We start from the raw sequence: 21,572 nt of genomic DNA, 5'->3' as shown, positions 1-21,572 counted from the left end.
GAGTAGTTCTAACTTGAGGAATTTTACCTAAGTGAATTCACAAGTTTAATAAATGAACTTCTGATCCCTCACATTAAAAAAAACAAACACAAAAAACATCTAAAAAAAAAAACAAGACATGGAATGGATGTAAAATATCTTTTTTTCAGACATCTGAGAATTTCAAGGAGGTGTGCCAATAATTGTTCTATGAACTGTTAGCGGGTCAGTCTGTCCCTGTGTTCACGACAGTCCATTTGATATTTTAAATTCCAAAGTACATTATGTGAAATGTTGCTATAATCAATATTACATTAATACACACACACAAACACACATTCTCAATCAGTCATGCACGTCTGGGCACTGCAATTTTAACTTATTCTTCTTTGCAAAACTATTCAAACTCTGTCAAATTGATTGTGAGTAAACAATGTTGTTCAAGTATTTCAAATCCTGTTTGAGTGTTTCCATATTTTATTCATTTATACTTCTACTCCACAAGGTTTGTAATATCTATCATATATAGCAGTACAGCTTACAAAAGAAAACTCACTCAGAAATAATTATTCAGGTAGTCCGAGTTTCATTGTCTGTCATATATACATGTTTGTGTAATTCATCTTCTTTTCAATGTCAAAATAATGGAAATAAGCAAACGTTTCAGAGGAAATGTTTTACTTTGTATGCACTACATTTATCAGGCCCTTGCAAGCACAGGTCGCTTTCATATCTTGCAAAAGACTTTTAAAAGTCCATAGTTCATGATGTACTTCATAATGCTTTTTCGTGTTTTATTTTCCCATACAAACAGAAACTAACAAAAATCGGCACATTGTACAGTTCTACCTAATTACAGGTTTTTTTGTCGTGGCAGAGCTGACCTGCTTTATTCATGTTTTCAGAATGAAAATGTGTTGATCCAATGCAGAAAATAAAGTCCTGGGAAGCATGATAGGCATGTTACAGATTAAATAAGTTAAATAATAACTAATAATCATCAATAACATAATTGTGAAACCTGACACCTGATAATACCATTTTTTATAATTGTTTTTACTTTGGATATGTTAAATTCACCAATCCCATTAACAATGTGAGGATTTTTAAAAGCAGTACTTATACTTATAATGGATAATTTTCCCACTGAAGTAAAGTACTCCACTTTGCCAAACTCCAAATGCCATCATGACCCCTATCCGGAGTGATGCATGCCGGGAGGTGCAGTTTTAGCACCACCATTTGGCCAGCGCCTCTGCTGGATCTGGACTACATTTCCCATCAGGCCGCACGCGTTTTCTTCCTTTCCTCCTTCCTTTCTGCAGCCTCGGCCCTTCTGCCGTGAAAAAGGAAGATGAGAAGCAGCAGCAGCCCGCCGACACCGAACGGACGCTGAACCGAGTCCCTTCCAGCGGAATGGCGGCAGAGCGGCAGCTGACGGACCGGAGGCCGAGCTCAGCTGCTTTTCTCCTGCCTTAGACGCACGGCGACCACCGCTGGAGCCTCGGAGCTCAGGAGCCTGGAGAAGCGGCGGGTGGAGCTGCAGCCTGCCGGGCCGAGCCGAGCCGTGCTGAGCAGAGCAGAGCCGACACGACCCGACCCCGTCGTCATCTCCTGTCCTGCTAACGATGCTTAGTAAGCCGCTGGACTAAAGCATCGACGGCACCGCGCCCTGAAACCAGACCCGGACCCCCCCTGGCCCCCGCCTCTCTTCAGGTGAGAGTCCTGCACACCTGGAGCTTCACCTGGTGTCCTGACACACTGGCATGTACCTGTCTGGTGGTTTCTGTGTCCTGCAGGCAGACTGGCCCTGGTCTGGTCTGGGCCAGATGTTTCTGGTCAGGTTCTCAGGCCTGTTCACACCTGGAGCGATCCCATCTCTGGAGAGCTGTAAGTACAGGTGTGTATGTGGATGAGTCCCAGGCCAAAGGGGAGGACCGGCGATAAAGCTGACGTCTTTTGCCTAAGCAGGAAGTAGGCGATCATTTGCGACTTGGGAGGCAACATGGTCATATTCAACCGCAAAAACTGTCAAAGTAGAGATTTTAATTCCCAACAGCCTCCACACCGGATGAGCCCTTCTGCCTCCTGCTGGTTTACAGCAACAACAGCTTGGTCATTCCCACGGAATTGACGTTTGTTGGCATATAGAGTGGTTAAGCAGGTCCAATCACAAGCGGCCACAATGGTGATGGTGTCTAATAACAGGTGTGAACTTGTGGAGTGCTGTTGACTTGTGATTGGATGTTCCCGTCAAGTCTATGTTCTTAGGCAGGTAGGCTGTTAATGTCCACAGGGTAGCATTGCTTCAAATCAAACACGACGGGTTGTGCACTTACTGGAAATGCCAGTCGCAGTATGTGGCCGCCATTATCTCCCATCAAACTATCTGCTGGATTTGTTTTATTTTTGTGGGACTGAATCATTACAGACTGCTGAGTGAGCCTAAAAAAACACGTGAATGGTTTCTGTCCGACAGTAACGCAGGGATACTTGTTGGAAAATAAATACTTTGTGTGGATGTCACTTTATTTAGGTGGACGGCCTCTACCATTCCACTGCGTAACCACTTGCGATAGAAAATGTCCAGCTTTTCACATGTAGCTTGTTGACCATTATGAGCACAATTTCTGGAATATTAATCACAATCACAATATTTGCTTCTGACAATGAAGTGATCGTGATTATGTAGATAAAATTGTAAATCTGACATTAAAATACCTCATCTAATACTTACTTCAAGTAATTGTTGCAGTTGCTGCACTGCAGTATCAGAGTGGAGACTAGAGGCTTCTCCGTGCACAGCTGCCTGGCTTTCTTCTAGCTTAGCATGCATGTGAGGCACTGTCCTCTGGGGGTGGGAATCTTTGGGCACCTAATGATTCGATAACGATTACGATTCAAGGGCTACGATTCGATGATAAATTGATTATTGATGCATCTTTAATTTGTATACTGTAGAGTGTCAGGATGACCTTGTCGGTGAAATAGCATCGGGACGGGATGGCATATCTGGGCTCCAGTAGTGCATACATTATATATAACATGGCTCTTGTCCAGTTCGCTTCCACCGTCGACGTAGAAGCCGAAGCGTTTCCACACATCTGCTATTAAATTAGAAGGAGCTGTTCAGATCTCATGGCGAAGTGGGTGGCGGTCAGCCTGGTTTGTTTTACTCTTTGTGCGTGTCGGCGTGTCCGCTCCAGGTGCGCATCCCAAAGTGTCCCGGGGATGATGTATACCGCACTTTTTAGTTCCGCATTAGTTAGAATCTTCTGTATTAGTTTAACAGATTTAAATAATTGAAATTTGGATGTTTGTATATCAATTCAGATGTGTCCATGTCTGAATTGCAATGCATTGAAGAATCGGAAATTTCCCCCACCCCTACTGCTCTCTAAGGACATTGGTGAACTTTAGTGTCTGTCCATTACAAGATGCACTATATTCAGGTAAAATGGATAGTGCTGAATGAAACCAGACTTGAGACTTGGGATAAAAGAGATCAGGTGTGATATGCAACAAAGGCCCACTGGCTGTAATAACACCCAGGCTGTTGCAGTATGGACTGTAGCCTTTGCACACAGGGCTCACACTCTCTAAGGTGAGCTGTCAAGGCACCACATACGAGTCTTATTTGAAGCTTTATTTGAATGCAAAGGTTTCTGCATTAGGATGTATGTAGAGTAAAAGTTGAGTCTATTGAAATTAGAAAATTTAATATAAATATTACTCTGCAGCATTTGTGAGAGTACACTCAAAAGAACACATACAAGTACAGGAAGGTGTGTTTTGAGACACAGCACATCTTTGATAGTCTCCTCACTGTGTCATCTTGGTTGTCATGGCTGAGTTACTGAATGGACTCTGGAGGAAACCCCGAGGCTTCAGGGACCAGAACTGAGTTTAAAGGGACTGTCAGCATTTCATGTTGTTAAGTCACACTGAATATAAAGGGGATGTGTGAGAATGTAAACACTGCACTAACTACATGGTTTGCTTGTAACTTGGTGTTGTGGTTAAGGCTTGATTTGTTTTTGATGCAGAAGAGACAAAAGAATTATGTATTTGGTTGTAATTCGTACTGTAACGTTTAAGGGTTTCAAACTGCTGCTTGCCTAGCCTAGCCGCGCTAGACCCAGGTCTGAAGACGCAAGGGTCTAGGAACTCTCGATAGGGAGGGAGGCGGGCTAAAAGGTTGTCTTTCAAATCACTTTGCAGCAATTGGGTAGGTATACAACCAATCAGCGCAACAAATAGGCTGACATAGTTCCGAGAGTGCCGTAAATCAGAGGATGCGGGAGTTCGGGGAAATATGTCTTTCTTTTCAGTGAAACACTTCAGTGCCGTCCTTTCTTTATCTTTCAAGTTGAATTTTAGCTTCAAATCTTTAAGGGCTGTGGCCAAAGCCTAGTCGAAAGATAACTGTTTATTGTGCGCAGCCATCTTCTTGTCTATCCTTGTTTCTATGGTTGTTTCCGGTTGTTTCTGTCAGAATCGTGGCGCCTCTGTCGTCACTTAGTTACGCCCGCCTTCTGACTCTACACTTCATGGTGATTCGTCGGCCAGTTTTAGGAGCATCCAACCTCGAGGCTTACCGAGGGTAACTAGACCGACCCTGGCAGAGAATTAAATTAGTTGCCGTGGGCTGTCTAGCGCGGCTAGGCTACTCCTTGCCATCTTTAAGAAGGAATCCCGTGCAGGAACACCGGTTAATATGTCTAGTGTGAGTTAACATGGGTACAAGATTAATGGTGATCAGTATCTGCAGCTATAAGGGTGTAGCTTTGCGTGCTGTAGCTCATAGACAACAGCTGGTGCACTGCTAACGTAATGGAACTTGTGCTCCAGAGTTTTACTTCCACAAGGCAAAGACTCAACATAGATTTCTGGAAGGAACTGTTTGGATAACAGTAAGTACCGAATTGAGCTTAATAGTTTGGGCGAATGCACTTCCCAAAGAGACAAACAGAGACACAAAACAAGACAAAAAGCAGCTGCAAAATCAATAAGATGCCAAATTCCCCACGACCAGATGAATAACAACTACTTTCAGCCTTGGTCTCCCTCCGTAGAATGGGAACCTTTAACTGACCTCTATTCATCTGACAGGATGCAGCATGAAAAGAAAATTTATTACAACTGAATTTCATTCAGTTGTAACTAGTGACTTGGTTAAGTGACATTTAAAGATAATTGCCATCAGCTGATTAATTAGTGGCATTGGCCTGATTACTTTACAAACAAAAAATAAATGCATGGTCTCCAATTGGAGGCAGCCTTTATATTGTTATGCAACAGGGATGACTTTTGTCCTGCCCAAAATATCCTGAACACAAAACAACCTTACAAAACACAGAATAACTGAAAAAAAATTGTTGTAGTTGTGTGTTAATCACTGCAATTCAGATGAATTGTGTAGGTGCTTGTATTGCTGAGAAGCATAAAAGATCTTAAGTGTTCGTCTGTGATTGGCCTACTATTGTCTTGGTCCAAAAAGCTGACCTGATCCACTTCAGATCTGTGGAAAGACAACCAGAGGACAGACAGAAAATAGACCAGAGAATGATTAAAAGCCGATTTTGTTTCCAGTCTTGGTGCACACTCCCTCTGCCCCCAAAACACATTTTCCTCATCATGGTGATGATGATGCATCACATCACTTTACACTGAATATAATCCTAACCCAGGCTGACCTGGCTGCTTTCACATACTGATGCACCCACATATCATATTTACAAGATTTGCTTCTACATGTGGGTTAGGTATCTTTTAAACAAGAATATTTTATCAAAGCACCCTGTCACATGCCATCATGTTAGAGCAATAACCATTTGAATATAATTTAACTGTGACACAAAGTCATCGATCATGGTAGATTCACTTTAGTTTTGCCAGATTTATATAGCTTTAAGTGTCTCATAAAACTTAAAAGGATCAGTTCAAGAAAAAAATGTCTGCTTTTGCTAGATTAAAGAATTGCCACCCTCCATAACTACAAATGTAAAGTAAATGTAGTATTTTATGGTATTAACTGTCTGATACAACTAGGGCTATTATAGGGATGGATACCACAATATCATTTTTACAGCCAAATTATCTCTATATGTTACTCTGCAAAAAAAACAAGTATTTACCTTTGATAACTGATAGACAACATCTGCTATGACATTATTAAGACATCTGTACAGCATCTCCTGCTGTGTGAACATCGGCAACTACAGTTTGTTTACATGTAAAACAAATGACCTGTTAACCAAAACTAAGGTCCAAATCATTTAAACCAATTAATTAACAACATATAAGGTACAAATTAGTGGTGGGACCTGGTTTGTCTTGACATGTTGTTTTCTTGTCGTTGCAGCGTACTTACAGGCTGCAGCATGGAGCGCTCCGGAAGCATTCAGCTGGACATCCCTGACTTCAGTAACTCAGTTCTGTCTCACCTGAACCAGCTGCGAGTTCAGGGCCGTCTCTGCGACATTGTGGTCAACGTTCAGGGCCAGAGCTTCCGTGCACACAAGGTGGTCCTCGCTGCCAGCTCACCGTACTTCCGGGACCACATGTCTCTGAGCCAGATGAGCACCGTGTCACTGACCGTGATTCGCAACCCGTCAGTCTTCGAGCAGCTGCTGTCCTTCTGCTACACGGGCCGACTCTGCCTGCAGCTCGCAGACATCATCAGCTACCTGACGGCTGCCAGCTTCCTGCAGATGCAGCACATCATCGACCGCTGCACTCAGATCCTGGAGGGAATCCATCTAAAGATCAGCTTGGCCGATCTGGACGAGGAGTCCAGGGAGGAGGAGGCTGTGCGAGGATCAAGGGGAAGTAGGACCTTGGAGGCGGTGGTACGAGGAGGGGGTCACCATGGAGGTCTGCGGCTGCTCGGCCCACGGGGAGGAGCAGAGACATGCGAGGCGGTCAGCCCAGCAGAAGAGCCACTGAGTCCACCACCAACAGTGGAGCACAGTGGGCTGGAGGGGCCTGGAACCACCAGCAGCAGAGTGGGCAAAGAGCCAATCCTCCGCATCAACCGGGCTGGTCAGTGGTATGTGGAGACGAGCAGTGAACCAGAGCGGACCGGCAGTGCTGAGGAGGGCAGCAGCGTGGACGGAGTCCGGATCAAGACAGAGAGAATGGAGGAGTGGATTGGAGCAGGAGAGCACCAGGAGGAGGTGGGGGTGGTGGAGGAGGGGGCCACCGTGATGATCGACACGTCAGGACGCAGCACGCTGGTGACGGGGCCGGTGGGAACGCTGGGCACTCGCAGCGTCCAACCGTCTTCTAGCTTTAGTGAGACAGACAGGTGAGTCGCTGTGGTGACACCCCTCCATGTGTCACTAACTGCTCTTTGACACCTGACAGTGTGTGTTTATGTGCGACAGGTTCAGTCCCACCGGCAGTGTGGTTGTTCTTGCAGAGCGTCAAAGAGCAAAAAGCGAGTCTCCCAGCAGGGCAGATGAATTGCGACAACCAAGCTCACAGGTACAAACACAAACTACTGTAAGTGAAGCTAACATATTAGCTGATGCAGGGTTCCAGCTAGGAGAGGTGTGCTTCTGACAGGCTCATTTCCACAAACTTGTATCTGTTGGCTCAAGTCATGTTAGAAAATAAAGTCAACAATTTGAATCTTGTTTAATCAAATGACACAAGAGACAGGATGATGAATACTTCAGGTAAAACCAATCGAAAAGCAAGTACAAAGGATGGTGTTCTATAGTGTTTAGTTCTCAGCAGGACACCTAGAACCTGCCAAGGGACCCGTACAGCATTTTCAAGGATCTGTACATCCATCTACATGACCCCAGAACCCCCTCCTTAAAGGGGAACTTTGTTTTTTTCAACCTGGGGTCTGTTTTCATATGTCATTTCATACATGTGAGTGATGGAGAAATGAATTTTCGACATAGCTCCAGTATTTAGCCAGGCAGGCAGCTTAGCAGCTCAGCTAGCAGCTCGGCTAACGAAAAGTATGGGGCAGCTGGCCCATACTTATCGATTTCGGAACGAGATTTGCTTTCTAGCGTCCTGAGATTTGGATACAGACCACAACAAAGAGCGATCGCCAGGTAATGTGGAGGTTTTTGTTCACTTCTCATCTCTAGTATGTTGTGGGACACTCATTGAGACTATCCGAGCCGGTCAGTGTGGGGCAAAAAGCACGTTAGGGCGGACTTTGACGCGGGGGGGCCAGCTGCCCCATACTTTTCGCTAGCTGAGCTGCTAGCTGAGCTGCTAAGCTGCCTGCCTGGCTAAATACTGGAGCTATGTCAAAAATGCATTTCTCCATCGCTCACATGTATGAAAAGACATATGAAAACAGACCCCAGGTTGAAAAAAAACGAAGTTCCCCTTTAACCACTAGGACTTCCTGAAGTGCTTCAGAACCTTTTCCACTCCCTCAGAACCATAGACACCTCCCGAAGGATCCGTAGAATGACCTCAATGACAATTAGAAAGTCCTCAAAGACATCAAGAACTTTTGTAGTGATTGAGCATCATATTGTAACCCTAAAACTTCTACTTTATTGGCTGTAGCTGTTTAACTATCTCATTAGTGGCCAAATCAGTCTCCTATCGAGGCCCTAGAAAATTGTTCTGTCTAGCACACTGCTCCAGAATTTCCTAGCAGTTTTCAGCCACCAAAAGAAACCCTAGAAACTGTTTTATAACCACTAAAGTCTCTTATTAGACATGCAGCACTCTGAACCAGCTCAGAAACTAGTAGCTCCTCTTTTTGCAGTTGTAGAACTTTGTGAACCCCTTTAATAACCACCAAAATCTCAAAAGCACAGAGATATTTATGCCTTTTCAGTAGCCTCCAGGCTCACAAGTTCTAAACTCCACAATGTACACTAAAATCTCCCAAAAACATTTACAATAGTTTCAAGCAGTACCTAAAGAGTATTTAGTTTGGATAACTGGGAATGAAGCTTTGATGTGACCAGAGTTCTGGTTTCAGACCCCACAATTAGTATCAGGCTACAAGTTCATCTCAAGAAATATAATCTTTATTTTGAAATCTTTCCTGGTCAGCTGTAAGATCACTTTGTTCTACCCATCAGGGGGAGGAACACGCCGCATTTGATATGGGCAGCTACGAGGACTACCTGAGAGAGCAGGTAGGAGACCGCTGGTTCCGCTACAACCCTCGTCTAACCTGCATCTACTGCTGCAAGTCTTTCAACCAGAAAGGCAGCCTAGACCGCCACATGCGCCTGCACATGGGCATCACGCCTTTCGTCTGCCGCATCTGTGGGAAAAAGTACACCCGTAAAGACCAGCTGGAGTATCACATCCGCAAGCACACCGGCAACAAACCTTTCCACTGCCACGTCTGCGGCAAGAGCTTCCCCTTCCAGGCCATCCTCAACCAGCACTTCCGCAAAAACCACCCAGGCTGCACCCCCCAGGAAGCCCACAGCGCCTCCCCTGAGACTACCACTGCCTCCGTCACATCCAGGGGCGGTCCGAGCGACGAAGCCTCCCCCAGTCAGGAGGAGCCAGAGGGTGGGGGAGGCGGCAGTGGAAGCAGCGTTGGTGGAGGTCAGTATGGAGAAGGTCCCCAAGCCTCGGTTTCCACTACGGGGCCAGACTGACCCTAACAGAGGGAGGAGGGTGGAGGGTTGCAAGCACGGAGGGCCGTTCTGATCCTGTTGTAACTGAAGCCAACAGGACGCTGAACCCACTGAAGTCAAAGGACCCCTTGGAGTCGGAACTGAGATTTTTCCGCTTTAAACCGCATCTACCTTCACTAACCAAACCGAACAGATTAAGCTAAAATGAAGAAATGCCACACACTCAAACAACCTCATGCACCACACAATTCAGTGGTTCTCGTTTGCCTCCGTCGAGTTTATGTTACAGATTTCTACTTTTATATTTACAGGTTCACAATGCAGCATCATAACAGTCTGTCTGTAGACTTTGCCAAACTACTCAGTGCCAGTTTATCAGTTCAAATCCTTCGTATTTGCCTTGAGACAATCTGGAGCAGTCGGGTTATTAATAATCTTATGCGCTCTTTAAGTGCCACAATGCCGTAAATAGATTTAGTTGCACCAAAAAGTTCAGTGAAAAAACTAGAACTGTTGAAGTTCAGTTCCAGTGTGATTGGAGTTCCTAATTTTTTCCTGTTTTCTGGCTTTGTCACACTACGCTGTGTCACACTAAATACCTCATTGTTCAGCGTCATCCACAAAACTGCATTCACACACAGTCTCCTTCATTTCACAAATATGATCATTAATCCTAATTCCAGGTGTTTTTATCCTTCAACAGGATAGCCTTTTAAACATTTCTAGTGTTTCCTCTAGGAAAGAGGAGTTGATCTTGACTGGCAGGCTCTACGGGAGCCGTGGCGGCCTAAACAAATGACACTTGGCTGCAGATTTTACTTTTACAACTTATTTATTGAATGGCCAGTTGAAAATAGCTTTTTAAATGCTCAATGTAAAAACTAAAGTATTTTAACAAGCTCATCTGAAAATGCAGTCAGCAGTTACATCATGGCGTGTAAATATTAGCTTAATGCTATCATTTAGTTTACTCATGTTAGCGACACTGAGTTGGCACCAGGCCCAACTAACTGTAGCTACTGATATGTTCTGTAAAGTTAGCTGGCCATTAATATTTTGCGAATGTCTGTTTTAACTTGTAAAATCTATTATCAGTTATCTTAAGCGAGTAACTTTTCGCCGGTAAGTCGCTGCCCTATTTTCCAAGACAACACTCCTCTGACTCTCTGACCTGGTGCCCAGGTGCTTGACGTGACGTCACTTTCCAGGCTACGCTCTCGCGAATAATTAATGTTGTATTAACTCGACGTCTTAAAGAGTAGATACCGAGCAAGATAATTATCTGCAGTTTACCTTATTACTCACGAGTACCCGACACAGTGCAGGACTCTGCTGTGAAGGTGGAGACATGCGGCGGTGGTGTATTTGCGACAATAAAAAGAAAAGAAATTTGAAAGAGCGGCAGCAAGGATTTAAGAATGGCGAAGAAGAACTCCTAAATGAATATAGAGGAAACACTACATTTCAATAGCAATGCGTTATGGAAGATGAGGGGAAAATCATTAGTTTATTTGATTAGCAACAAATTCCCTCCGAGTTGTAGTTTTTCTTCTTTAAAATTCCCTTAAATGATTGAATATTACAGCAGTTGTCAAGTCGTTTTCAGTGGCTTGGCTTGATAGAGTAATGCTTAACTTTATTCTACTGCTGACAGTGGACTAATATGCTTATATCTTAACTGTGCTTTCACGTGCAGAAAAGGTCAAATCATTCATCAAACTGTTGAATGTTTAAATCTCAAAATGGATCTATATATATATATATATATATAGTGTCACATAATAAATGACAGCAAAAAGTCAAAAATGCATTTCAATAAATGTAAATATGCAAACATAAAAGGCTGAGTTCCTCCTGGTCACCAGGAGAGAAGAGCTTTAAACTTGCTTACAGTCTGAGGCCCCATCCACACAAAGGCAAAACGCTTAACACTTTCAAAAACAATCGCCATAAAGAAGAAGGCGTCTCAGAAAATGTGTGCGTCTACATGAATGCACTCGATACGCATGGAAACGCTGTAAACACATGCCAGACCTCTAGGGGCGCTGTAACAATATGATGGAAACGCGCAAACAAGAAAAAACAGTGGGTCCTTTTCTGGGGTGTATCCATAAAGTTCTGTAATGTGTCCTTGATAATTGTTTGTTCAACTCGGTGGTGATTTAGAAGAAGGAGATTTTGCTGCAACAGGGATAGTAGGGTCACTAGCTTCATCAGCACATTTGCTACACTGTACGCCGCCATTGTTGTTGTTGTTATCCACGTGTGGCGCATGCGTTTTAATGAAGTTATGAAACTGCGCATGCGGGTCAATGAAGATACAAAACTATGACGCAAGCGTATCTGAAAAGTAGCGGATAGCCAGTAAACACGGAGCTGCGTATACGGCATTTCAAAATCTTTCCACTCTGGAACCTGGTTTCAAAAACAATCGTTTACAGACCCCCAAAACGCCGTCTTCGTGTGGATGATACGCAGATTCGGCAAGAAACTTATGCGTGTAGAACTCGGTTTGTCTTCGTGTGGATGGTTCCTGAAGCTGCTCAAATGGTCTGGCTGTGGTTCATCTCTGAACTCAACAGTCTAAACATTATTTCAAATATTACATATAAAATACTCCAGTGGCTTTAATAGGTGAATTGTTCAGATCTAATAATGAACAAAGCTGGGCTTCCATACAAATGCAGGGCAAATTTTTTACCATATTTTGAAAAACAGATTCAACAATAAAGAGCAAATTCAGGACTGTTTGTATCCACCACAATCTTAATAGAATTCTCAGTTTAATTGTTTAGTCACCAAGTCTGTCTCCATTTGTCGTTTTCAAATGCAGTTCTCATCATGTTTGTCTGGTTTTTGCTGTTTTTGGTCAGGGTTTTCTACGGAAACGCAAATATAGAAGAAAGCTAAAAATCACAAATAGAAAAAATGCATCAGTAGGAAGAATGTCACAGAGGGCTAAAATGTTCAGTCAGTAGAAGAAAAATGAACGGCATACATTGTAATTCTTTAAACAAAATAGCTAAAAAGAAAGCCTAATACTTGTGTGTATTTGCTGCTTTCACTTCTTGTACATCAGTGTGAACTAAATATTTGGATGTGGGTGAAGCGATCTCGTACTTTTGGCCAATATCACATTAAGCTCAGATAATTCATAGTTTACATGTCAAAACTTAATTATGTTCAATCAAAACATGATCTTTGAATCACACAATAATGAAACTAGTTTGTAGTCAGTCATATTTGCAGCAAACTACTTTCAGAAGGTGTTGAGTTTGTTTCTGAGTAAATATTCAAAATGATAGCTGTTACCACAGTTTTTGACCGCGTTCTGAGGACTTCTCAAGTGAATACAACCTTCCTCCTGACTAGTGCAGGACTTTAGTTGCATGAAATCAGATGACCTTTGTAAGGGACTTTAAATCACATCCATGTCCAGCTCCCACATCAGTGTGGACAGCCTCACCAACCCATCACTGCCCTGGATCAAGGACATGGGATGCATGTCAAAGCTCTGGGAATCAGCACATTTGATACTGAAGCTAGAGAGTGAATTTCCATTCTCACTGTATTATACTTCATGCAGGACAAACGGAGAGAAAAGTGAGGAACTCCAATCACACTGGGCTGACTAATTTGGCTGTAGAATAACCATAAAGTATTGTGGCATTTGAACTCAGTTTCTAAGGATTTCATAGATTCGACCAGACTGTCTGGCAGCCTGTAGGCCAAACAAACTCACAGCAGGAAAACTGGACGTTGTCCAGCCTCAGATAAGCTACACAGCTCAGTTACCTCTCATCACTACGCAATACAGCTGCAGCACAGCACCACCTGGGTGCCCGGATCCACCCACACAGATCTCTGTCAGTCTACTCAGATGTTTTTATAAACTGGCATGTCTTTATTGTTTTCTTTGTTAGTTTTTCTCAGACACTTTCTTGCTCTGACAATGTGTGACAGAAGACAGAAGGTTATTGTTCGAGGAGGTCTGCACAGTGTCATGACCCAGTCAGCACCATCTGTCACAGTGAATGATGCACTAAATCTGCTGCTTTAACTCGGTCTCACTTTTAGAGAGTCTAACTAGTTTCCTGTCATGAAAACAGAAAATGAACATGTAGAAGTCTTGCTACTACTTGTTCACTCCACAGACAGTTAGCCAGGGTTGATTCATTAATGTTTCCTATCAATCCTAAATTGGTATTCAGGAAACACAGAAAATCATCATTAGGTTGTATTCTGATTTATTTTTTCCGAGTATAAATTGTGCTTTTACTGACTCGCACTTGATGTCCTTTGCAAATGGAAGTGAAGACAAAAAGAACACTTCTGCACTTCAAGACTAGTGTGTAAAATGTTTCTTAGTGAATAGTTAATTAGCCCCTCCAACCAGAAGTTAGAACCTTTAGCATATGAGAAAGAATGTGTGGAAAAAAAAAAACAACCCTCTTGATCACACGGTCTACTCCCTATATATCTGACTGAACAGTGAGCAGGAAAAGGAGATTTTGGACAGTCAAAATCCTGAACAGTAGTTCACTGTGGACACACTTACACACAGAATTTCCATTAAACTGGTGAGCAGTAGACAGTGTAGTATGTAGTACATACAGAGTGATTTTGGACATGGCTGAGTATACACACAGAATATATGTTGAGCCAACGGTGGCCTACTGCTGGTGGACTGAGTGCTGTAGAGGCAGTGCATCATTGACTACAGATGGTTCTGATCGGAGTTGACATTGGTCAGATAGCGACAGGACAAGGAGCCAGACTCTGTCAGACCAGATGGATGTAGTGGCCAGGCCATGGAGCTGGATTAAAAAACATTTCCAGAGGTCAAAGTTCACCTACAGGAGGGCGGGAGGATGATGGATTACCTGGCAACCAAAGGAAAGGCGGCGGCTACGTTGGCCCTCCCAAACGCCAAAACAACTTCAGCACTTATCGGCAAGAGAGAGACGGGGTTGAAAACTTTTTTATAAAAACAGAACAATGACAGATCTACACATATTATCAGACAAACATATTTAAACTACTAAGATGTTTTTTCATATGACTTATGTAAACAAGCTAAGAGTTGAATTCAGATGGAGGGTCGGTAGGCAGGTAGCACATGGATCGGCTGTTACTGTTTTTCTACAGAGCTGTGAATCGGATTCTCAGTGGATGGTAAATTTTTTTATGCAAATCAAGCCAGCGGCTCTGTCCTCACTCCGAGTGGCTTGAACTTTTCCTCACAGATCCCACTGCAGCCGCTGCCACGCTCACACTTCAGGCTAAACCAGGATCTATCAGGTATACAGACTCTTTTCTTTTATTCAGTGAATCGGACGTTTACCTTTCCCAACGTAGCAGAACGGTAACGGCTAAACCTCAGAGCGATCTGCATGCTGCAGAAATACTACTCGCCTGTACACAAACACAAGCAGCAGGTAAGAAATCCTTGTGAGTCACTGCACAGGATGATAGAACACACAAACCAGGGCTGGGCAATATGGATCAAAACTCACTAATCATGACAACCACAAGACCTCTTTTCAGCTCTCTGCAGCCACAGAATATATAGGTATCCATTGAACTCCTGTCACAGTTTTGGTCAGTTTATGACTACTGTGGTGATCTTAACATGTAATCTGTATTTATTTTCAGAAATCACGGCACCTTGTGTGTTATTACACACATCTCACAGAGTGGTTTCATGTTTCACTTGAAGTTGACTGGTTAAAGTTTAGTGTGTTGAATAGAAAAAGGACTTTCAGCTGACATTTGACCAGAAATTCCAACTTGCAAGGAATCGAAAAGTCTGAGTGACTTTTGCAGGAAATTTTTCATGAGGTCTGAATGGTTATTAGGGTTCTAAATAATAAACTGTCTTTAGATGTTGGTATTTATAATTCAGGCAAAAAAGATCCATAACTGTAAATTAATATAACCATAATATGAAACAAAAACTATCTCATGACTCGGGCTAGAATACAAACTGAGGAACGACTTTGCCCACAAAAATGATAAATTGAAGCTGTTTTCTGCACAAGTTACTTTTAGCTCCTCTATGCATTATTTTTTGTTCGAGTGTCAAGTGGGCAACTTTTAAAAAGGAGAGGAGGTGAGCCTGTTTAGTCATAAACTTTCTTAAAGTCCTTCTCCGGTTGTCAATTTATCCCCTGAAAGCCCATATCTGTGTATCAGAGTTAAGAGGGAAAAATAATCCCTTCCTCCTTTCAAATGACATAGATGGAACTTGAGATTGTTACTTCCTCTAGAATATGCAGATCTATGACATCCCTACCTCCCTCTCTCTCCATGCATCCATCCCTCCTTACTGCAACTCCAGCACACCACTCAGACATCCTTGTTTGACCTTGAAACCAACTCTGCAGTTTCGTCCTGCAAGTTAACAGGATTGGTTCCTACGATTTCTCACAAATAAAGCCCAAGGAGTCTGAATCTGTGTTTTTGACACTGTCATCACTGCAGTCTCAAGGTGAAAATACTCTGACTGCTTACTTAAAAACTTGATTTTCACCGGAGGAGGTCTTTAAAGAAACCTGTTAATTGTGGCTCAATCTGTGTTTTGTATTTTAAATGCATGAAGAAACATTCTACTCCATGGATCAATCATAGAAAACCCTTTCTGACAATCTAAAAAACTAAAAGTTGGCCATGTTGCCCAGCTCCAACATGAACACAAACTGTTTGTTCTGCGGAACCTCCTGGAACAAACAGATACAGTTAACTCTCATCATTTTTATTTCTTGGTATTAAGTATGTTTTGAAGTAAAGACATGTTGCAGTTTCAAAGATGCCCTTGGCCTTTTCTGTGTTCCATATTGTACTGAGTTTTGTTGGCTTTCTGCTCTCTGCACTGAGGTGGTCTGAAGTACTGAGGACTTGGCCTCAGAGAGCAGTACATCATTTTAAGCCAGTTAAAGTCCAGAGCAAGCTGCTTTCGGACAGCAGGTCCAGTCTGGTTCAGTCTAGTCCTGCTAGCGCAATCTAAAGAAGGAAAAGTTGCATCAGTTGTGTTCATGAACCACTGTGTTTTAAACCTGATCACAACTTGAATTTTTCTTGAGAACTCACACATTAGCAGGTTTTATCAATGTCAGCATTTAATCAGAATTTTCTCCTAAAATGAGAGTTTTTGTGTATTCAGATATGTATGTTGTCAAGTTGTTTCAGAGAATGAATCAGACCTCACCTGTTTTTCTGTCCAAACGGCCGCTGTTTATTTCTTCAAAGTATTATTCTGCTCCACAGTCGCATCTGTTCAGATAAATGAAGACTTCTTGATTGGTGCAACATTATCCAAGTTATCCACAAGAGGAGAACAGGTTTCCTAAACAACTAATGAAACATTCTGATGACCGTTTTCCCATTTGAAACCAGTGTTCACGGCAACATCCAAGTTACATTTCTGACTTTCACTGAGTTCTGATTTAGAGTTTAAAAGTATGGAGCAAAAATTGTCAATTCATATTAGCCAAAGTCTGTTGTTGAAGGCAATTAAACATTAAAATAAAATCGAAATAGTGCAGGTATTTTTAAGCCTCACATGTCTAGCTCTAGCTGGTACTCAGATTACTCAGATGTAATCATGCAGTTTGAGGCTTTTTAAAGTAGACTATCATTTGTATCTTTCAGTTTGCCTGATGACGGGAACACTGACAAATTGGAAACGTGCATCTGGTCCATTCCAGTTAGTGTTGTAATTACTGTTTTCTAGATTCATCATCACACCTGCAGATATGTGAGTCCAGTATCGTTCTGTTCCCCATCCGAACAGTAACGAGTTCATAAAGGCAGCGACTGTGAAAGGTTCAGTAACTCGCAGCTCAAAATACGATCTTTTCTCCTCAGTGATTCCTCATTTCAGTTCACTTCCATTTTCATCTTCAAACTGTGAAAACAAGCTGAACCTCATCATCATCGTCTTCATGCTCTGGTCTTTGAGTCAGTTAAGGCTCTACGTTTTCTCAAAGAACCAATTTTGCTTAACAACAAAATGCTAAGCTCTGGTTTCATGTTTCTTCGGCTTCAGTCTGAAACTTTTGGCTTTTTTTTTTGTTTGTTTGCTTTTTATTGTGTGAATCCAATGTTTTGCATAAGAATATCCAGTAACCTTGACCACAACATGCCTAATTATAAATCAAATCATTTAGATATATTCACTTAATGAGATTACTCTTTACTGTTGATTCCTCAAAGTATATCTTAATATATCGAAGAAGAAAATGAGTCAAAGGAAAAAAATGGAGTTTAGTAAATTAACTTTATTATTGTACATTTTTTTAACGAGGAGGTACTTAACAAGTTCTGTCGTAGACAAACCTAAAAGGTTTTATGTTAAGATCTTTTATGTTGCATGTCTCTGTTGCTAAAACCTGTTGGTGGAGGGGGTGGGTGGGGTGAGGCCAAAGGTCCATTAGTTTAGAAAATGTGAAGAAGCTCCTTTCACTATGACCACTAGATCACTCACAGGTCACATCTCCTTCAAAGGAAATAAAGCACTTTAAGTGTCAACCTGCAGTGACTCGTCTCTCTGTGTACCAACATTTATTACACTGGTTCCATGGTGGCACTGTACACAAAAGAATAAGCTTTCAGTCACATGACAAAAAATCCGATATACAGCTCTAATCCTGAGAGCATATTGATGAATGTTATGATCTTGTAAACAGGGCTATCTACACCCCAGGAAGTACTTCTGCAGTTACCAGGTGTTGCAAAACTGAGCTATGATTTGACTGAAGAAATACGGCTTCGTCTGTAACCACTGACTGAATACAAAAGGTGGCCTTAGGCATTTCATTACCTCTTGTTTAATGGATGACCATTTTGAATTGTTGGCTTTGACCCTAAACATACTCTATGAACTCTTTTCCTATAAACAGGACTGTAATATTCCAAATTAATTCCATAGTGCATTGAACAAGACTTAAAGTTAACAATTGAAATCAGAAACTGATTTGGAAAATATTTGCTAAAGTGACAGATCAAGTGTTATTTTCAAATAGACTTCTATGTAATTGTAATTGCAGATAGGTCCCCCTATATGAGCTGGATTCTGTTCAAGGTTTCTTCCCGTTAAAAAGAAGTTTTTTCTTGCCACTGTTGAATTAGGGTTGCTCTGGGGGTTCAGACATGGGTTCTATAAAGCATCTTAACCCATAAGAACCCAGACCCAATTTTCCTTAAAGGACTTAATGAGTTAAGGTCAGACATAAAGCTTTACAAGGAAGAGACTGGGGCATTCAAAGTGCTTGTTACACTGGTGTCACCGTGGGTACTTATGGGTTAAGACAGCGTGAATTGGAATTGGTGCTACATAAATAAAAGTGAATTGTAATGAAAGCTGTCTGTTTAGCACCCAAATACATATAATAAACAGTATTTTTGCAGAGCAGGGTAAGTCTATAGAATTTTATTTCAAGCTAACATTTAGTTTTGATCATATCTTTTATACAACAGTTGGATGTGGTCACTGGGTCTGAAAAGTGAAGCCAGTGCAGAAGTGCCTTATACCTGTATTCTTTCTAACGTCCAGGGGCAAATCCTCTGGTTTGAAGGAGAAATCTGATTTATTAGAAGTCTAGGATAAATTTAATCTACTTTTAATTTATCAGTTCAGTAAACATTTTTCTAATTATGTCATCATTTTGATCACTAATTCTCCTTTCAATACAGCATGGTGGCTACATCCATCTTCTAACAACCGTGTGCCAAGCTATGAGCTTTTGTTGATCTTTGATAGATTCTCCTGTGAGTGAGGTCTTCCACTTTGTTTAATCCAAAGGCATTTTCTGTCATTCTGAAAGCGCGGCAAGCCTCCCTCACCAAGGTTTGGTTCCAACGTAGGATTAGACAGTGGCTGTTCAAAGGGTCGACTGAAAATGAAGTTAGAAGCTGAAAGTACCAGATTGAAACAAACACTACGAATTTAACTGACTTGAAAATACATAGAACTGTTTTTTTCTGCTGAAGCCCTAAAGTAACTACAATGTACATGCATCGGTTACCTTTCAGTATAGTTGACTGCATCACATTCTCACAGTGGATTTGATTAATCACAGATGTAATTAAATTAACTACAAACCTTCAATGAGAAAAACTGTGCTATTTATCTGAGCTGTATGATTTCTCATGCTGCAGAATGTGCAGTCAATGAATATACATGTAAAAATACTACCACTAAGTCAGTTGGTGCCATTTTTACAGCATTCTTTACCATGTTTGCTGGCTTGTTGCACATGAAAATGTTGACATAGTTTGTATATTTTGAGGACACTGAACTCAACAAAGCAGCAGTGATGCTGACAGCAGCGTCTGTTGGGCTGTTTTTATTCGTTGCAAGGGTCAGCCACACGGCCGGTGAACAGCAGTGTGTTGATTGTTGACTCTCTAATGAGCAGCAGGAACGGCCGATCAGCCAGAAACACCTCTCTGAACGGGTTAATGGAACGTCCGACGGCCACCACAGCAGTAGCTGCAGCCGCCTCGCTGCCCTCCTCATTCACCTGCAAACCAGAAACAAGCTTTTTGTAGAATCCTGTCATCTAGTCTGCTCTGTCTCTGCATTATAAGCATTAAAGATACATGGTGGGTATAAAAGAAACTCTCCAAATATTAGCAGCTGGTAGTCTCCTAATATGGGGAATAAGATAATACTATTATTGTTTTGTTATTTAACATGATTTTAATGCACACACAATCACAAGATATGACATTAATATTCTGGAGACCACTCACATTTAAATCAGCAGTCTTAAGGAGTGTAACGGGGTGGCCAGAAGGGGGCACTAAAAACCTTAGAGTGCCACAGCAAAACCCAAAGCCATACCTATATGTATATATATCCATATGGAGTTAGAACAGTCTCATAATTCACAAATGCACACAGAAGAATTCACAAATGTAAACTGCAATCCACAAATGCACACAGAAGAATTCACACATGTGAACTGGGGTTCACAAATGTAAACTGCAATCCACAAATAAATTAAGAAAGTTCACAAATGTATTTCTGCATTCACAAACTGCTTTTGTGTGTGAATCTTTTTTGAGAATGCTCTGCCGTCAGCTCGAGCCACAAATGCATTTTTTTTTCAACACGGAAGTTTCTGTAGCCAATCAGATGTCTCCCTCCTTTCAGCCAATCACAAAAACTCACCCCACGTGGGGGGTGGGTGTACTGTTCAGCCAATCATATGAACGCGTCCGCACAGCGTTATACTTGACCGTGTCATTGGGCTGAAGAGTGAAGCTGCCCGTCGGAGAGACAATGGCGTCTGATGGGGACAATAGACCCTTTATTTGTTTACAAACATTGTGACGTTTTTGTGGGCGGGGCTTATGCTGGAGGCAAAAGCTGAGCGAGAAGTCAAGCGAGACTGGGAGTATATAGTTTGCGCTGGGAGTTTGCAGCGCAAACTCGAGCATTTTTAACCCGTTAAACTTCAGTGTACCGCTGGCGGTACACTTACTAATTTGCATAGGAATTTAAAGAATGTCCGAAGACTGCAAACGCGATTATATAAACACTATACGCCGATGGAAAGCTTAGATTCTCATGAATCCGCCGGTATAAATCACTTTCAGATGTGATTACCACAGCGGATAATATAAACACACTTGTCCGACAAACAATGAATATCCATCCATCCTTTCTCTGTACACGGCTTCAACGTACACAGCGCGACTCACATTTCCGGGTTCATTATTACACACACAAAAAAAAGATTCCACAAAAAACGGCCATAATCCAACCTTGGACATCCAGACGACACAAGCCAGTAAACTATTTTGTCCAAAACATGTCTTGAAGTCGGTATATAATCCACGAATCGGTCGTTTTCAAGGAAATACACCTCGCGATGCGAGTCCAATATTCCCTGTATTTCTCGTCATATTTTTTTTATTTACAAATAGAATATTAGCGATTTTTTGTACTGAAAATGGCTGGAATTGACTGCAGCTGATCGTCTCTGGAGAGACAACAGGTCC

The 21,572-nt window shown here is 42.1% G+C and overlaps 2 protein-coding genes across 2 annotated transcripts in view; one reads left to right on the top strand and one right to left on the bottom strand.

Moving 5' to 3' along the window:
- The first annotated feature begins 1,296 nt into the window (after nt 1-1,296).
- Nucleotides 1,297-18,092, top strand: zbtb37 (zinc finger and BTB domain containing 37). Its single transcript, XM_022218076.2, has 4 exons — nt 1,297-1,695; nt 6,344-7,288; nt 7,368-7,467; nt 9,051-18,092. Exons 2-4 carry the CDS (start codon nt 6,363-6,365, stop codon nt 9,582-9,584), a joined length of 1,560 nt encoding a protein of 519 aa, XP_022073768.1. The 5' UTR covers nt 1,297-1,695; nt 6,344-6,362; the 3' UTR covers nt 9,585-18,092.
- The window catches only part of serpinc1 (serpin peptidase inhibitor, clade C (antithrombin), member 1), a 19,922-nt gene continuing 16,172 nt past the window's right edge, over nt 17,823-21,572 (bottom strand). Inside the window, exon 8 of the mRNA XM_022218071.2 lies at nt 17,823-20,086. Coding sequence (XP_022073763.1) covers nt 19,910-20,086 — 177 coding nt within the window. The 3' untranslated portion in view covers nt 17,823-19,909. The remainder of the gene's footprint in view (nt 20,087-21,572) is intronic.

This window comes from Acanthochromis polyacanthus, chromosome 15 (genome assembly GCF_021347895.1).
Source record: "Acanthochromis polyacanthus isolate Apoly-LR-REF ecotype Palm Island chromosome 15, KAUST_Apoly_ChrSc, whole genome shotgun sequence".
Classification (NCBI taxonomy): domain Eukaryota; kingdom Metazoa; phylum Chordata; class Actinopteri; family Pomacentridae; genus Acanthochromis; species Acanthochromis polyacanthus.
Note: the sequence above shows the minus strand (reverse complement) of the source record. Positions and strands in the feature narration are given on the sequence as shown.

Bases quoted from the DNA above. Each gene is read 5' to 3' on its own strand.
- zbtb37 (XM_022218076.2), top strand. From the start codon at position 6,363: ATGGAGCGCTCCGGAAGCATTCAGCTGGACATCCCTGACTTCAGTAAC. The intron at 7,289-7,367 runs GTGAGTCGCTGT...TATGTGCGACAG, and splicing joins AGCTTTAGTGAGACAGACAG to GTTCAGTCCCACCGGCAGTG. The intron at 7,468-9,050 runs GTACAAACACAA...TCTACCCATCAG, and splicing joins TGCGACAACCAAGCTCACAG to GGGGAGGAACACGCCGCATT.